This window comes from Branchiostoma lanceolatum, chromosome 11, assembly GCF_035083965.1.
Source record: "Branchiostoma lanceolatum isolate klBraLanc5 chromosome 11, klBraLanc5.hap2, whole genome shotgun sequence".
Classification (NCBI taxonomy): domain Eukaryota; kingdom Metazoa; phylum Chordata; class Leptocardii; order Amphioxiformes; family Branchiostomatidae; genus Branchiostoma; species Branchiostoma lanceolatum.
In genome coordinates, this window is record NC_089732.1 from 13,300,784 (window position 1) to 13,318,640 (window position 17,857).

General features: G+C 41.3%; 2 protein-coding genes across 4 annotated transcripts; one reads left to right on the forward strand and one right to left on the reverse strand.

Annotated features, from left to right (window-relative positions):
* Positions 1-780: 780 nt before the first annotated feature.
* LOC136444648 (metalloendopeptidase OMA1, mitochondrial-like) lies at positions 781-10,731 on the reverse strand. The gene is made up of 8 exons (XM_066442315.1): positions 10,283-10,731; positions 8,828-9,059; positions 6,629-6,802; positions 5,405-5,512; positions 4,599-4,727; positions 3,665-3,739; positions 2,737-2,883; positions 781-1,585 (listed from the first exon to the last, which is right to left on the reverse strand). The coding sequence occupies exons 1-8, from the start codon at positions 10,549-10,551 to the stop codon at positions 1,391-1,393; spliced, it is 1,329 nt and encodes a 442-aa protein (XP_066298412.1). The 5' UTR covers positions 10,552-10,731; the 3' UTR covers positions 781-1,390.
* A 204-nt stretch (positions 10,732-10,935) lies between these two features.
* Positions 10,936-17,168, forward strand: LOC136444676 (caspase activity and apoptosis inhibitor 1-like). Of its 3 annotated transcripts, none has more exons than XM_066442360.1 (7): positions 10,936-11,047; positions 11,700-11,901; positions 13,064-13,194; positions 13,623-13,698; positions 14,331-14,415; positions 15,004-15,091; positions 15,575-17,168. In XM_066442360.1, exons 2-7 carry the CDS (start codon positions 11,725-11,727, stop codon positions 16,137-16,139), a joined length of 1,122 nt encoding a protein of 373 aa, XP_066298457.1. In that variant the 5' UTR covers positions 10,936-11,047; positions 11,700-11,724; the 3' UTR covers positions 16,140-17,168. The 3 variants fall into 3 exon arrangements, with proteins under 3 accessions (XP_066298457.1, XP_066298459.1, XP_066298458.1); XM_066442362.1 differs by having other exon boundaries at positions 11,700-11,868; XM_066442361.1 differs by lacking the exon at positions 10,936-11,047 and adding an exon at positions 11,089-11,112.
* The last annotated feature ends 689 nt before the right edge of the window (positions 17,169-17,857 follow it).

Here is a 17,857-nt window from a genome sequence, read left to right on the forward strand (position 1 = left end):
ATTATGCATATAGGAGCCAATATGCATAATTGATGAGGAAATACCATAATTCCATAGTGGTAAATGGCAGGAATTTGATACTTGTAGCATCTGTAAGTTCATTAAACTTGAACATAATCAAACGTAAATATGTAAATCAGGGTCACATTTGCATAATTGAGAAAATATTGGGCCACATTTGCATAGTTGAGAATAGCTGTCTTTGCTAACTTAAGATAAGACTTTCATACTTTGGACAACGTGTGTTATTTGGGTGGACAAGATCATCGATCAATATCATATATTTGTAAATAGAAATTAGGATCATATCATCAATGAAAAACCTCATCAGTCGTGAAGGTCAATATCATTTGGCGAAGATATGAGGTCATGGAACTCTAGTTCGTGAATAAGGCTTAGAGGTCAAAAAAGTTTTAAAACGTCCTGCAGCTCTGCATTCAATGGCAAATCCTAACTATCATCTGGTAAGAAAAGTCCAGAACTGTATCCAAGCAGATGGGCTTAAACTAGTTAAAGAAGAAAGACTATTTGAGAGAATAAAATTTATTACAATCAAAAATACCTTGTAGCCTATTTAGGCATTACACATCTCAAAAAACTATTTACTTTTAGATGCATGTTTAGCACTTTTAGTTGTCAAGTTAACAATTAAAGTTGCAGTTATAGTTAAAGCTTAAACTTTAATATGGAATTCGTTACTTATGGTGTGCTGGAAATTGGTGAAATTTTCAAAAAAGAATAAACTTTAAGCATATCACACAACAAAGGGAATATCCTCCATTTCTAACATGAAATTTCATCTCAACATGATTATGGCAAATTCAACTATAACATACATTATCCACTCTTCAGAACAGACAAGTCATCATGTAGCTAGACAGGGCTCGAATTTCATTTTGGGGAATAGGTACACTGGTGCACCCAACCAAAAAAATAGATGCACAGAACAAATTTTGGATGCACCACATAAAATGAAGTTGAATGTCAGCAAAACATGATTACAAAGTACAAAGTTTAATGCTCTTAAAACTTGTAGAATCTGTAATTCAAAAGCTAGCTTCAAAATTTCAAACAAGTAATAATACATCAAATATAAAGTACTACAAAAGGTTATATTGCCTTTTCTGATACTTACATTTCAAGAATATTCTGTATACTAGTGTACAATAGTACCTTTACCCTATAGCTTATGAAAATATCTAGGTGCACCAGTGCACCCATAATCAAAAATTCTGGGTGCACACAGGTGCACATGCACCCAGTATTTCGAGGCCTGCTAGATATATCATTTCATATTGATATTGAAAATTCACACAGAAATTCTATGAGAAGATTTGAAAATACATATACAACACAAGTAAATAATTTGTGATTGAGAGATGAGGTACAACTATTTTTCATCAGTCAGGTTCTGTGCGACAACCGTTTCGCCCTGTGTGCTACTCTTCTGTAGCGGAGTGCTGATCAGAACTCTGGCCGTCTGGACTTCACCTGTCTTCAGACCCTCTCTTAACGCACGAAAGGGACGCAAAGGATCTTCAGTATTCAAAGGCAAGCATTGGCAGGACTTCCTCAGCTCGATGGCCTGTAGGAAAGAAAGGTCAAGAAGAGGAAGTGAACAATTCATACAACTGGCAAATGCAGGATACAGTAAATTGTTGTTCATTCATTTACCAGTGTCAGCAGTTGTTAGTGCCCTCTATCTGGCCATGTGTTGGATGTGTGGACAAGACTAGTACTGTAATTCACTTTATCTTCACGGTAGCAAAATTTCATGGTGTAAGGAAAATGGACATCTTCACTGAACTTTAACTTCATGGTGGTGGTAAGTGAATGAATCATGAATAATAACAAGAGTTTTTTTCATGGTGATGATAAGTTCATGGTACAGAGGTGACCGTGAAAACAGTGAACATAAAGTTACAGTGAAAGAAACAAGAATCACAGTACAGTATCTGTATCTATATAGCCAGTATAACCGCCCTTCGGCGTAACACACCAGCTTCGCAGGAATGCGGCGCAGCAGCAGCTGGTTATATTACGCCTAACGACCTGTCACATCTAACCTCCACATATCTATAACTAAATGCATTGTTTAAAGCTATCTAATGAGGATGCCTCTACCATGGTTGACGGAAACGAGTTCCACTTTACGATAGTTGTAAGAAAATACAAATCTTTGAACACATCAATCCTTGGTTGATAAGTCTGGTAGGGGTCTTATCTTGGCGGCAGCTGTTCAAAGTGGTAGATTCTCAGATCATGTGTGGACAGCATAAGAATGTGTCTTACATGTGGTAGCTGGGCCCCTCTTCTCATGTGTGGACACAAGAATATGTGTTACCTGTGGCAACAGCTGTTCCAGGTGCTTGGCCCTCTGCTCATGTGTGGGATGTGTGGACAGCACAAGAATGTGAGTTACCTGTGGCAGCAGCTGTTCCAGGTGCTGTGCCCTCTGCTCGTGTGTGTTGTGGGATGTGTGGACAGCACAAGAATGTGAGTTACCTGTGGCAGCAGCTGTTCCAGGTGTTGTGCCCTCTGCTCATGTGTGGGATGTGTGGACAGCACAAGAATGTGAGTTACCTGTGGCAGCAGTTGTTCCAGGTGCTGTGCCCTCTGCTCATGTGTGGGATGTGTGGACAGCACAAGAATGTGAGTTACCTGTGGCAGCAGTTGTTCCAGGTGCTGTGCCCTCTGCTCATTTGTGGTATGTATGGACACAAGAATGTGAGTTACCTGTGGCAGCAGCTGTTCCAGGTGCTGTGCCCTCTGCTCGTGTGTGGGATGTGTGGACAGCCAGTCCAGGTCCACCTTTTCCTCCATGTCGTCCTGAAGGGCCATCCGTTCCCAGAATGCAGCACTCTCACGCACATCAAAGCAGGCCTGCAGTTTTGTGTCGTAGCAACAAAACAAAAGTTCAATTGAATACTTTAATACAGGCTTGTCATTTGATGTCATCTGTGCCAAGTTGGATCACAGCAAACGTCTGTAAACCACAGGAAGATGCTACTACTAGATCCAATTATCCCCAAACGTAGTCACTGGGAGATTCAAATTATAATTATTATTACGTTAAAGATGAGTCTGTATTATCATGTAATAGACACACAAACACCAGCATTTCTCTAAGTCTAACTAACTTTACTTTAGCTATTCACATCATCCAAGAAACAAAAAATACACAATCTAATGAACAAAAAATACAACTACATGTAAGTATGTCCCAGTCATAATAAAGGCAGGCCAAAGCCTTTACCTCCAACATTTTCCAGTTATACAACCAAGCAGAAGTTGGGAGAGGCTACAAAATTGTGCTGTTTCTGTCACAAAGTTAGGGAGGCAGTTTGTAAATAAACAGGCAGCTAGGAAAACATTTCAGACCCCCCCCCCCCCCAGCATCTGCTTGGAGATCAAGCCCTAGTCTCAGATACTGTAATTCACTTTATCTTCACAGTAGCAAAATTTCATGGTGTAGGGAAAATGGACATTTTCACTGAACTTTAACTTCACGGTGGCGGCAAGTGATTTACAGAACAGATGTGTGAAGAAGTCATAAGAAAAACAACAAATTTTTCACGGTGATGATAAGTTCATAGTACAGAGGTGACCGTGAAAACTTAACAGAAAGTTACAGTGAAAGAAACAAAATGCAAACTATCCGCACCTTGGCAGCCAGCTGTAGCCCCACCTCATCTGCTTCTGTCTCCAGCATCCTGCTGTACGGCATCTCAAACAGCAGCTGTAACAGACAGTTACAGGTGTCAGCTTTACAGGTGTTACGGGTTAGCCTGAGTACCATCCTCCGTAGTGACCGCTGGCTCAATGCTTTTTGCTCCATGGTTAGCTAACATTGAGCCAGCAGTCACTACAGAGGATGGTACTCCATTGTTAACAAGCAAAATGCATTGAGCCAGCGGTCAGAAATTTTATGGAGGATGTTACTCAGGCTAGTTACAGGTGACACCTGTGGTACATTGACCCTTTCACACATGATTCTCAAAATTCTCAATCAGTATTTATCTCAAAGTCTTATCTTTTATTTGTTAGACCATGGCCTACCGACAAAAAAGAATGCTTGAAAATCTATTGATAACATTTGAAGCTATGACAGTCAACAAAGAAAGAGACAAAAAATGCCTCTGCCCCTCACCCTCCTTAAAGCAGGACCCCTATCGCTCGATTCGTCGTTCCTTGGCTCGCTCGTGTAGAGCCCTGCTCTTCAGCGACAGTAGACACGGTTCTGGCGCCGTTACTGACAGTTGCTCATGAATGATTAATGAGCTATCCTTATTTGGTGGTTGATTTGTTCTGAACCTAAAGTAACGATGTGAGACGTAACCTGATTGGTTGATAGCTTCCCAGCGTCCTTTACGCTTTTGCTTGAGATGAGGTTTAGCAAACCCTCTGATTGGCTGAAGCTGTTTTGGTGGCAATGGCGCCAGAACCGTGTCTACCGTCGCTGAAGAGCAGGGCCCCTACGTGAGCGAGCTAACGACGAATCGAGCGGTAGGGGTCCTGCTGTAAGGAGGGTGCTGCCCCTCAGTCATCACCAAAAAAGTGGTACCTCTCACAACATGTTATGTAACTAGATAACATACCTTGGCAAACTTGTTCTGTAGCCAGTGTGACAGCAGGGCCATCCAGTCAGAAGGGAAGAGGGCCCAGATGGCGGCCACAACACAGATTGACAGGCAGTCTACCAACTGTAGGAAGCTCACCTGCTCCGCCTAGTGAGAAAGAAATGAACTGCAGCTTTAACATACCGGTAGCACAAGTACAACCTTGTAGTTTGAATATTGCATATATTATGTAAAACATAGTATTTCTGTACTGGATTTCTGAAGATACTTTTACATAAACAGTTCTCACACTTAAACAATATTATTTATATCATACCCACCCGCAAAAAACACACATTGCAGTGTCAAATGCATTAGAAGTTGAGAGAGTTTGTCTTGTGTCCTCGAACAAAAAGATTGTAGCAACATCGATTCCAACGTCCAAATCCGGTATTTGAATTTTCAACAGCACATTCTAAATGCATTCTAAGTATTCTATGGAAGCCTGTGTGATAAAAGATCAACCCTGTGTAATAACCAAGTTATCACCCGGTCCGGAACACCCGTATCCAGAGCTGTCTCCAGCTTTTAATTTTTTTCTGTCCCACTCATTGTTTGGGAGCCGATGTTTTGAATTTTTGTTGTTAAATTCGCCATTTTAAGCTTACGAAGATACATTTTCATCAATTTCATGTCATGAAGTTCAGATTTTGGGACAGAAAAGTGAATTTTTTTTCCGTCCCAAGAAGCAAACTTCCGTCCCGGGACGGAGGGACAGGTCCTGGAGACAGCCCTGCCAGTATCAAACGTTTTTGTGTAAAATACTACAGCATAAATGTACTTACGGCATGTCCCAGGATGGCATGAGCCATCTCATGTCCCAGGATGATCCCCAGCTGGTGAGGGTTGGTGACAGTTTCCAGCATCCCTCCAAACACAAAGATCTGTCCATGCTGAAGAACAAATGACAGAATAAAATGTTCCGTATTGAAAATACAACGAAGGGAACGCAGTTCAGACCTTGAGACTCTACAATACTCATCAATCATCAAAGATTATTCCTCTATCTTTGCCAATCACTATTTATTTATTGGTTCAGCATGTACATGCCAGGGATGCCCAACTAGCCGGAGGCTATTACTAAGGGCGAACCCATGTGCGGTCATAGGGCTGTAGGTTTTGGACCATCTCACACCGGGGCATGCCCCTACTAGTACTCTTTTTCAAAAGGTGGGGTGGGTTCTTTTACGTGCGCGGGGTGTGGCTCTACCCAAACACGGGACCTCCATTTAACGTCCTATCCAAGGGATGTCCCTAACCCTAGATGAGCTAGGTACTCATTCACACCTGAGTGAAGTGAGGAAAGTCGTGTTAAGTGCCTTTCCCAAGAGCACAACGTCGGGGTGCATATCCAGACATGTCTAGGGCCAGCCCGGGTTCGAACTCGGGTCCCCTTGTTTGACGGTCAAATGTTCTATCCATTACGCCACACAACGCCAATCACTATTCTTTCTTACTGCCAAGTCTTAACTCTGTACTTTCTAGATATAAATGTCTTGTCATCTTCTTCCTGCACAGAGGTAAATTGTTTATGATTATGAAATGCCATAGAGTGCATAGTCCAACAGTTAGTGACCCTGCCTCTGGAAGCAAGTTCAAATCCCGGCTGTGTACGTGTCATTCACCCGACATGCAGGCTACTGGAAAGGGTTAACCTGTGGCCCTCGGCTCATGGTACTTGTCAAAAAGATCTAGGGAAATTTTTCTGATACAATGAATTTTTTTATACTGTAAATAGCATCTGTTAAAACTAGTGAAATAATAGCAATTTGGTGATCTAAAACTGCATATCACATTTAGATCACCTTTTTCATATCACTTTTCATTGTGTACATACAATTTTTATTGTGTAGTTTATTACAAAAAACTCCTGTGAAACCAGCTGGAAGAATAGCAATTTGGTGAGCTAAAACTGCTTTAAAATCCCTTTTATATCACTTTTTTATCCCTTTTTTAAAAAAAATCACTTTTTATCGTGTAGATGTGTCTAACACTAGTTCAACACTTACAGGTAGTACAAAGGCGTTCTTGACCGGATGGTCGACCACGTGTACGGTCCACGTGATGTCCCTGACCTGCGGGATGTCCTGGTTGTTCTTGACCAGCCAGTCGGTGATGTTGGACACGAGCTTGTATCCAGGGTGGTCAGGGCCAACCAGATCTTCCGCAAATTGCTCTAAATGCTACAGGACAGAGGAAAAAAAAGCAGTTATCCTCAATTGAGGTGAAGCATAATGCTTTTTCAAGTAGCTAGTGGTAGTGCAATGTGGATTTGCCACGGCTCACGTTTTTGGCCAAGCACACCGGGTCACCCCTACTCTCCTCGATAAGTGTGTTGGGTTCTTTTCCATGCAGAGGTTTGATGCTTGAGGCTTATGCCTGTAAAAACTGTACATAGTGTCTGTCTTCTCTGTCATGACCAGTGGAAGATTAGCTCTTCAGTAACCTAAACTGCTTTGAGATCAATTCCATACTTTAGACAAACATTATGATATTCTTAGCTCAACATAGCTATGGCATATATGTAAAGATTTTCCATATCAAAATGTCATAGTGGCAGAGTGACTATGGTTCTTTCTGTACTTGCATTACCAGAATGCGTTATCTAGATACAGTCAAACCTGCCCAAGGCGACCACCCAGCGGACCGAGCAAAAACGGTCGCGATGGACAGGTGGTCGCCATGAAGAGGATTCCACTCACATGTTTCCAGGTCGACGTTTTCAAATACAGTACGTAAATGATGGAAAATTATGTGAATTTAGACAGCATGACCCTCACCAGGTTCAATTCTCATTGACAGAAAGATCCTACAAAAATTACATTTTCCGTTATCGATGTACTTGTATACCGCTACATCTCGTACAAATTTTCGTCATAATTTTGACTACAAAACGATGGTTGCCTCGATGATCTCGCAGCGCCCTCCCGCATTCACACGTTACATTGAATAGTACACACACACACGCACATCATCGAAGTTTTAAGGCCTAAGACAGATCCCTAGAAAACGCCTGCTGGTCCCAGCCTTTTTTGGGTCGCCGACCGCTGGATGAAAGGGTCAAAAAATTTTCGATCTGACAACTAAAGATGAAAACGGAACGCGTTAACGGTGTGATTTCGTCGCGCCGCGCCGCGAAGCTCAGTGCAGCAGAACGCACAGCGTCCAATAAAGGTTTGTGAGATTCATGGAAATAAAAAGAAAATAAGAATTTTGATTTTCACCAATAACTAGAGTATTCGTAAATGTTCATACACAAAATCATCTTGTTTTAGAAAGGTCAGCGGTACCCCAAATCCGGGCCGCCCGAAATCCAACATGGCGTCGGGACCAAGGAACAACATTTCTCGCCTGATGTTTTGCCCGCCGCGAAGTCATTTTTCGGCGGAATTTAGCAAGACACAGACACATTTTTGTTGAAAATACAAGAAATAGATAGTAATTTCTGTGAAATCTGACTTTTTGACGCCATGCACTACGTATTCGTTTTGAAAATTGAGTTTAAACGGAACTGAGTTCACGTTAAACTATAAGATTACGATAGGCACAACAACATCACAAACATTTGGCTTTAAAATGGGGGGACGTTTTATTGAAACACTTCATGGAGAAATCGATGGTATAACATTGCTATTCCATATATTTTTGATCTTATTTTTGTCCTTTAAAGTCTTGAAAACATTTCCGTGAAATCCGACAGCAAAATGATCTGATGTCACCACACGCTTGAAAATTAGGCGACCGCCACGGGCAGGGATTGTGCTCTGTGCGGTCCCAATTCGTGGCGGTCGCGGTCGCGTTGGACGGGTGGTCGCCTTGGGCAGGCAGCTTAATGCTTGTGCCTATGGGGAAAATTTTCGGGACCGAGAAAAAGCGGTCGCCATGGCCAGGTGGTCGCGTTGAAAAGGTGGTCGCCTAGGCAGGTTTGACTGTACTACAACAGATACTACATGAGTACACTTACTTGTACAAACTATGGAGATTCCGTGTTTGGGGAGAGCCACACCCTGCGCATGTAAAAGAACCCACCACACCTTTCGAAACAGAGTAGGGGCATGCCCCGGTGTGCGATGGTCCAAAACCTACAGTCCTATGACCGCACATGGGTTCGCCCTTAGTAATAGCCTCCGGCTAGTTGGGCAACCCTGGCATGTATATGCTGAACCAATAAATAAATAAATAAATAAATACAAACTATGACTTCTTACCATGTTATATTCCACATCTGCTATACTGCTAAACTGGTTTGGTGTGAAAGCTATGAAGCGCTCCCTGTTGGTTATGGGTGTGCGTTGCAGGTGGGTGAAGTAATACACAGTAACAGTGCCTCCGATAACGGCTGCTGTCCCCAGGTATTTTCCATAGTGTCTCTTCAAGTGGCCGGCAAATATGTCTCCACGTTTCTCCTTAGGTAAGACCTTCCACCACTGTCTGAACACCCTGTAGAAAAAATGGTATCAACCACTAAAAAAAATACCTAAACATAATCTTGTGGATGTACCGACTGATAATTATCTAATACCAGCCCAGAAAAGGACAAGAAATAGTCATGCCTTTAAGTACCAGAGTTATAAACCAAGGATTGATGTGTTCAAAAATTCGTATTTCCCAAGAATCATAGTGGAATGGAACTCGTTGTCATCAGATGCTGTAGGAACACCTTCACTAAATAACTTCAAAGAACAATTGCAGTCAGATGCGCAAAAGTTAGGTGTGACAGGCCGTACAGTGTAGTACAACCAGCTGCTGCCGCGCCACATACCTGCAAAGCTGGTGTGTTACGCGAAGGGCGGTTATACCGGCTATACAGATACAGATAAACTTGTGGAAACCTAGGCTAAAATTTTGTTGACGACATGTAACGTGTAAAGAAGTAGGTCACTGGTAACCTGATACTCTCCGTAACAATGGGAATTCTACCTTAGCAACCAACCAACCACAGTTAAACAAACATTTAACTTAACTCGTATTCTTTTTAATGTCCCACTGTAACTGACAAGTTAGCATTTTAAAAATTCTAATCTTTCATATAACGATTCAAAAGGCAGCATGGCAACAAAACTGACTACAGCACACAAGACAAGAAAATATGTATTTTCAGAATTACGTTTTGCGATTGACCACAGCTATATCAACCAAAAATAAATTTAAAGTTATCATCCTTTAGACTAGGCTTCACAAAATTCTCTTAACCTTCTCCCTGCTGCCTAACCCCATAGCCAATAAAGAATTGGTAGCCAAATGACTACTTCAGTGTGCTAAAGGTTAAAGGCAACCAAAGCAATATTAGGGCCAAAAAATGGAACTAAAAAATGCTGAAATCTTTATTGTATTGACATTTACTAACACTGTATAGCACATTTGTGTAATAACTTCATACTTTGAGCAAGTTAAAACCGTGCAAGAATATGCCATACAATGATCCCCTTAGTTTTGCGAGTCTACAAAAACCCTGTCGACAAGTTCTCACATCACAACAACGTCGTATTTTTTAATCATGGACGCTGCTATACATTGTGATAGTGTTATTTGAACTAATCATGTACAGAAATGACTAAACAAATTGACTTTCAAAATCCGATTATTGGGACCTAATATTGCTTGGGTTGCCTTAAACAAAAAAACACCAGCGATAAAGTAAAATACAAAACAGTTGAACTTACCGGCCGCTAATCACAGCTGAAATCTTGGCGATGGGTTTGAACAGCAGCCAAAAAAGGGGCGGGGCTGCACACCTGCCTGAGGTGTGAAAACACCTGGCAGCACCTGCCGATACACCTGCGCTGGCATCACCTGCTCTCTTCACCTGTAAGAGTCTCCTTTGAGGTAGTTTTCCATTTGTAGTTAACCTGAATTGTCTCGCAACTGTTTGTGACCAAGATGTCCTTCCAACCGAACACACAGACACGGCGATTCGCCCAAATACAAACATTTTATGGTCTACTTGAATTAAAAAAATAGGTTTTCTAAACCTGCACTACATAAAAGTTACTGTGTCCAAGACTGGGCTGTTGTAGGCGGACAAATCCACAGACAACACGGTAATAGATATGGAAAAATTTCACAACACTTCCTGGTTTCAGGAGGCTGCCATGTTGGACTGGTCCACTAGCAAAATTGGGTAAATATAAAGAGTTTTGATATTCTATCCATAAATAAACATAATCTGAATTGAAGAATTTCATCCAGTTTTACGTCTAAACGTGTGAAAGTACACATTAAGTGCTTTTGTAAGAGAGTTATTTAGCTGGTGCTAAACATCCAAATATTTCTAAATAAAGAATTTATCTTTCTTGAATCGTATATTCCATTTCCCACCATGCTCTCACAAAGCACACTGCACGAAGTTTGCCATTTGTGATTTTAAATGTCTAGATTTTTAAAGGGACGGAAATGAATGTTTGGGAGACGATTTGATCAGTGAGCACGTGAGTACTGCTTTACACAGACGTCGTTATTTCTGCCCCGAAAGTTCGCGATCTCTATTTTTAAGGTGACTTTTTTCTCTGTGTTTTGCAACTGATGAAGGGAGGGGGGCACTAGCACTCTGAAAAACCATAATGCAGAAATGCTTGCCCCATTGCTTGTTCCATGTGGTTTGATAAAGGCATACTAAGCTTCACTTTGTTTGAAGGATCTTGTAAATGTGTTAAATGTCATTATGGTAGCCACAACCGAACTGTAGGACTTGTATTGCATTAGCCGTGGTGACAGAAGGTGTATAATTGTATGTTATACTGCAGGTATATGATCGTATGTTATACTGCAGGTGTATAATTGTATGTTATACTGCAGGTATATGATCGTATGTTATACTGCAGGTGTATAATGGTATGTTGTACTGCAGGTGTATAATCGTATGTTATACTGCAGGTGTATAATCGTATGTTATACTGCAGGTGTATAATCGTATGTTATACTGCAGGTGTATAATCGTATGTTATATTGCAGGTGAATAATCGTATGTTATACTGCAGGTGTATAATGGTATGTTATATTGCAGGTGTATAATTGTACGTTATATTGCAGGTGTATAATTGTATGTTATATTGCAGGTATATAACCATATTTATATTGCAGGTCGTAGGCTGTACTCAAACCAACCATGATGACTCCGGACTCCACCCAGTCTGACACCAAGGGCTCCACCAAGACCACTGTCAGTAAACGGAAGAGTCCATCCTCCAGCGGGGGTGACAATAAAGCTTCACACGGCAGCAAACAGGCCGAGGCCAAGAAGAAACCAAAGGTGGCTACTAGTAGTAAAACCAGAAAGTCCAAGGTACAACCTTGGTTTCTCTTTTTCTCCTTCAGTTGAAATAGAAGTGGAATGCTTGACTCCTTGAGACACAGCATGATGCTTTTTTGGTAACTGATAGTGAAACGCAGCTTCACTTTTTTTTCATTTCATTTCAAGGCATTCTCATTTGAGGTGAAGCATGATGCTTTTTCAAGTAGCTAGTGGTAGTGCAATGCGGCTTCACTACGGCTCGCTTTTTTGGCTAAGCACAACAGGTCACCCCTACTCTTCTCGATAAGTGTGTGTGGTTCTTTTACATGCAGAGGTTTGACGCTTGAGGCCAATGCCTGAAGCTCCCTCATACACGGGGCCACCGTCATTACGTCACCATCCGAAATGACAAATGCAATCTCTTACAACATGTCTGAGCTGGAGATGACCCCTAGGATATTGGATAAATTGCAAGAAATGTTACACAAACTACAACTTGATATAAAACCAAAGTAACTTGATAAGTTTGTTGAGTTCTTTTACATGCAAAGGTTCGATACTTAAAGGCTAATGCCTGAAGCTCCCTCATACAAGTGGTTGATGGCTTTACGTCGGCATCCAAAATGACAATCCTTACTTTTATAAAATCTTTTAGATAGCATGAGTCTTCATCGGATAACTTATAATGGCACACTACACTAAGATTGGCAAGTCAAAATCTTGAGTTTGTTGTTTAAAAGGTATGGCACATTTTGCAATTAGAAACATTCAAAAGTCATCTTTTGCTTTATTAACATCTATCATATGTACATCTCAATATAGTGCTAAACTTTCTTCCAACACTACTAGTAAAGTATTCATGGATCAAATTTTCGATGACCACTGTCGCCTTCTTTAGGATCAATAATGACCAATCACTGCCAAACGTTATGAAGGAGGCCATATACATCAGGGCACTCCAGCCTTCACCCAACAGAAGCAGTGGGCGTTATAAACTTCCTGGCACGGTTGACCAATTGCTGACGTCACGTATCCGTAATGACGTTCGACAGTGATTGGTCATTATTGATCCTGAAGAAGGCGACAGTGGTCGTCGAAAATTTGATCCCTAAATACCTTAGTGTTGGAAGAAAGTTTAGCATTATATTATGATTACTACCAACACAGATGAGCTTCCATGATAATATGTACATCTCATTGTGTCTTGCTTTAGGTTAAGAAGAAGTCCAAGAAGAGTTCAACTCCTCACACAGAAGACAGGGAGAGACAAGAGAATGATGAGGATGCAGAGTGGATGGATCTTAGCCTGGATCTCCAGCCAATTGGGGCCTACATCAAAAACAGGTAGAGTCTTCCTAAGGTGTCTGTTTTCTCCTGAATCCTTAGCCTGCAACACTACACTGTATGTGTGACAAAGTGTCACAAAGACACTTAAAAAGTGCCCCTCTCACTGGACCTCGTTGGCGGCTTCGCTGCGTCCTAAATTATATTTTTGTTACCCTTAGCTTTATAATGGGAATATCATGCAAAACTTACAAGTATGACTGAAAACACACTTTGTGTAAAAAGATTTGTTTTTATCAATGAAATTCGTTGAGTGCTTTGTCAGATTGCTCAGCTGCAAGGTGACAGGGGTGCAGTGAGATAGGGGCTTTTATCTGTCCTCAGGTACACAGTTACACAGATAAAGTTGGAGGAGCTCTAAATGATTCCTAGGTTGCTGTTTCAAATATGACAACTGAAGCCCTGCTGAAGTACATGTTCTTTTCCAGAGACCAAATGCTGGATGAGATGTTGAAGACAATTAAAGGAGAGAAGCTGAGATCCATGCTGCCTGAAGTCATGAAGGTCAGTACACGGTAGATAATCTTTGTCAACATTTAGATCATCAGGCCTCCGTATATCATTGTTGAAAAGTATGTATTTCATACACATGTGTTTGTGTGTTGTGCTAATCTGCAATAGCATTTACATAGTGCTAGCCAGAGCTTTTATTTTACTGATATTATCAGACATTTTAGTGTTCATATCATAAGATTGTTTACCATTCCAGTACTTACCAATATGGTTGATTTTTAATTCAGTATAGACAGAAATCATTCCTGGTATAGTTTTGTGTACATGTACCTGCAGAACTGAGCTGTCTGGAGAGAAAAAAACTAGGAGTCTTTGCTGTTGAATGTTATTTTTGTCAAAATGGTGTGGATTAAGTATCATGTTCAGGGTTTTTTCTAGAAAAATTAAACAAGAGGGAGCACACACAGGCGAGGGAACGAGTTCTATGTATTTATGGAAGAATCTATCGCTGAGGGAAGTCTGTATGCTGGGGATTAAGCTAAAATCTCAATTTGACAAGGGGGCACTGGGCTGAAACAAGAGGGCGCAGCGCCCCTCTTTCCCAATTTAGATGAACCCCTGAATGTTAAAACATGTTTGTACATTGCATGCAGCTTTCTCACATTTTGTTCTATCTGCTGTAGAAGTGCACATTAGAGGAGCTGCGGACTTTGTGTCTGGACCAGTTGGAAGTCATGTCCAAGAAGAGAATACAACACATCCTAGCAGGTCTGTATTAACACAGATGTAGGGATAGACGTGAAGTTATATTGGTATATATTTACCTTTTTTTCAGTAACTAAAAGGTTTCTGTATAGTAGTGTATTGTGGGGTGCCTTTTTCTAAAGATGATATATTTTCATTTCCATGAAATACTAAAATGGAGTTTTCCAGTTCTGTCATACCATACTAGGTGTGACAAGTCGTTCAGTGTAATAAAACCAGCTGCTGCCGCACCGCGTGCCTGCGAAGCTGGTGTGTTACGGCGAAGGGTGGTTATACTGGCTATAATGATACATATACAAATACTGCACAAGACCGTCTTTCATAATTGGTTTATTGCAGACGTCAGTAACTAGATGGTGCTTCAAAAATAATTCAGTAACAAAGACCAATCAATATCCCATTGATATTATTGAATATTGTTGATCAATTATATGTTGCAGCAAGGACACTATATACTAACAATGTCCTTGGTTGCAGTAACAAAACTGTCCATGAAATTCCATGACTGCAGTTTACATTTCAGTCAGTAGGTAGCACTTCAAAGCTGTCAAAAATCAGTGACCATTGTGACTGTGTTATCATATGTTACAGGTGAAGAGATGACGTCTTCTTCTGACACAGACGACACCACAGACGAGGACGACACCAGATGTAGCAAACGAGAGGCCAGCAGTAGCATGTAAGGGATTTATCTGGAATGATTGTTGGGGGGCTGTGTGATTATTGAGGGATGTTCCTATAGCACAACTGGTAGCAGTCTCATAATTGAGCTCCTGGTTCCAAATAGTTGCTAACTGTTAATCTTGGCTAGAACATCTCAGTTGGGGCTGCACCCATCTTTTGGAAGGGATGTAAAATGGGGTCCAGTGTTCAAGCAACCAATCTCGTGTTTTTTTTTCATTCAAAGAAGATGAAGAACTTTATTGTGCGACAATTTTAACTGGTACAATGTATGGCAACTTATGTACATTAACAGCTTAACTATTGCTAATAGCTAACAAGTCTAAACTTAGTGTTCCAAAATGAGAGACACTGAACTCATGAGAGCTTATTTTAAAAAGAATTAGAATGTGTTCATAAGTATTAGCATTAAAGTTCATCTATGTTGGTGTGTAACATCATAGAAAAAAATTAAAACTATTTCCTATTGTGTGTTGTCCAGGCTGGAGAGCAGTGCAGTAGTAGACTCCACTTGCACTCCCACAGAGAACCAGGAGGACGTTGACCCCGCAGGAGCTGGAGAACAGTCCGGAGTGACCGCTAAGTCCTCCGGAGAAAACACTCCGGCGCTCAGCCTCAGTCCCGACCACGGCGAGCTCGACAACCTGTTCGGCGAAAACAAACAGGAAAGAGGCAGCGTTACTGTTGAAAAGACAACGGTGAGAGATGACAATGAAAATCAACAACATTCTTCTAACACCAACGAAGCTTCTGATGGACTAGAGTTGAAAGTCTCACCAGACAATGACGTTGCAGATCGTGACGGCACTGAAAATATACAGGACGACATAGACAGAACTGTGAGCAGTATTATTGGAGGCGATGCTGTGGACCAGCCCAAACCGCCTAAACCACAAGTGTCGATGGAGGGCGGAGACGACGATGTTGCCGTGCCGACCAAGACGCAGATGGAGATCCTGGAGCTGGAGCTACGAGCCCGTGCCATCAAGGCTCTCATGAAGCAGCAGGAACAGCGAGAAAGGGCAGACCCCGGATCCACCTCATGAAGGCAACATCTAAAACACTATACAAGATAGGCAAGCTTGTTTAGAACAGGGTATAGACCACTTTCCAGTTACGGCGGCCATTTTGAATTTCCAGGGGTCAGCTGGGGGTCATGCACCAAAGTGAGGCTCAGGTTTTTGTGGCCTATGAGATGCCTATGCTATAACACATATGACATAGGCCACAACAACCTGAGCCTCACTTTGGAAATTCAAAATGGCCGCCGAAACTGGAAAGAGGTCTATTAGAAACTTGTATGGGGGATTATTGTGGGCTATCAAGGCTCTCATGAAACAGCATTTTCAGCTAGGAACAGTCAGGAGAGCAGACCCTGGCTCTACTTCATGAAGGCAACATCTAAAACACATTATACTGTAAATGCCTTTAAGTTGGCTGTGATTTGATTCCTTGTTAGGGAGAAAATGGAGTATTTGTGGTGATTTTAAGTTCGCGTTGACGCTATAGTCATATACAGTACTACACTCCCCAGTTTTAAGTTTGCAGTTTATTGGTCACAGCAAAAAACGTGAACACAAAACTGCAGCAAGATTTCAATAACTACAGTTACTGTACTACAAAATGTGCAAGCTTGTTTAGAATAGAGTCTCAAAAACGTCTATGTGATCACTGATCACCTTCGTAGCCATGTCGCGTGGAAGAGATGTTCTGGAGGCAAATTAGAACATGCAATAGTAGCGGAAAGGGGGGGTTATTAGATAGTAAAATTACCTGAAATAGTTGTCATGATAGGAGGTAAGATGTCCTATCCGTGATGGCGTGATGGAAAAGAAACAGGTCTTTCTGAAAAACGTTGAATATAATAATTAGATGTACCGGAAGTGGGAAAATGCAGCACATGTACAAGCGTGTCTGATTTTGTGCATAACTGCCATGTAAGTGGTTCTGTTGTCATTGTGGCATAAATCATGTGAAAATGAGAAATGAGATATTCTCTCTTCCATGTTCTTGGGCTGGAAAGTGTGACTTCACACTTCTTCAAGTTTTACAATACATTTTTGGTTATTTCTGTCCATTGGTGGTCTTGTCTATGCTATTGTCATGTGGAAATATCATTTATTAGTTCTGTACTTTAATAAAAGAGGGTTTTAAGTTCTATGCAAGTTACGAATGAAATAAATAAACTTAGAGGAAGCAACAACACTAGACAGACAAATACAGAAGTTCAAACCAATTTATTGATGCAAGAATTTTGATAACAAAAGGTATGTTACTTCAAAGAGGTAAACATGTCTTTCAAAATTTTCTGTTCCCAGTGCCACATCCAAAAAATACTGAACTGAATTTACCAAATTCTCTCTGCATTCAGTCTAAGATAAACAAACTTTAAGGTTTTACAATCAACTCATATCTGAAACATTTTTGCATTATGTTAAAAAAAAGTTGAAATCCTCCCACACCATTATTGATGTATAGGGCGGTGCCCATCTCCAGCCCTGGGCCACACTGTGGTGCAATCACTGTAGCAGGGGGCTAGTCCACTGGCAGTGAAGTGTGAAGAGTCTTTGGTATGACTCAATGCGCCTCTTGTCCAGAGGTGTCCTACCTGGGGCTTGAACCCCAGTCCTTCTGGTCCAAGTAATTTGAACCAGATGTGGTGAAAGGCAGAAGGCGCAGACCACTACATTATGATAGTGTCTAAAATGTCTGCATGTTTGAGGCATTTAGCATAGGGGGATAACAACTGGTGAATTCTAGGACA

What these genes read in the sequence shown, in the direction of transcription:
- LOC136444648 (XM_066442315.1), bottom strand. Translation starts at nt 10,551, where the DNA reads ATGTTTGTATTTGGGCGAATCGCCGTGTCTGTGTGTTCGGTTGGAAGG. An exon ending in ATGCCATCCTGGGACATGCC is followed by an intron (nt 4,728 to 5,404) that starts GTAAGTACATTT and finishes CTTTCTCACTAG; the next exon opens with GCGGAGCAGGTGAGCTTCCT. An exon ending in TACAGAACAAGTTTGCCAAG is followed by an intron (nt 3,740 to 4,598) that starts GTATGTTATCTA and finishes TGTCTGTTACAG; the next exon opens with CTGCTGTTTGAGATGCCGTA.
- LOC136444676 (XM_066442360.1), top strand. Translation starts at nt 11,725, where the DNA reads ATGATGACTCCGGACTCCACCCAGTCTGACACCAAGGGCTCCACCAAG. An exon ending in GTAAAACCAGAAAGTCCAAG is followed by an intron (nt 11,902 to 13,063) that starts GTACAACCTTGG and finishes GTCTTGCTTTAG; the next exon opens with GTTAAGAAGAAGTCCAAGAA. An exon ending in CGAGAGGCCAGCAGTAGCAT is followed by an intron (nt 15,092 to 15,574) that starts GTAAGGGATTTA and finishes TGTGTTGTCCAG; the next exon opens with GCTGGAGAGCAGTGCAGTAG.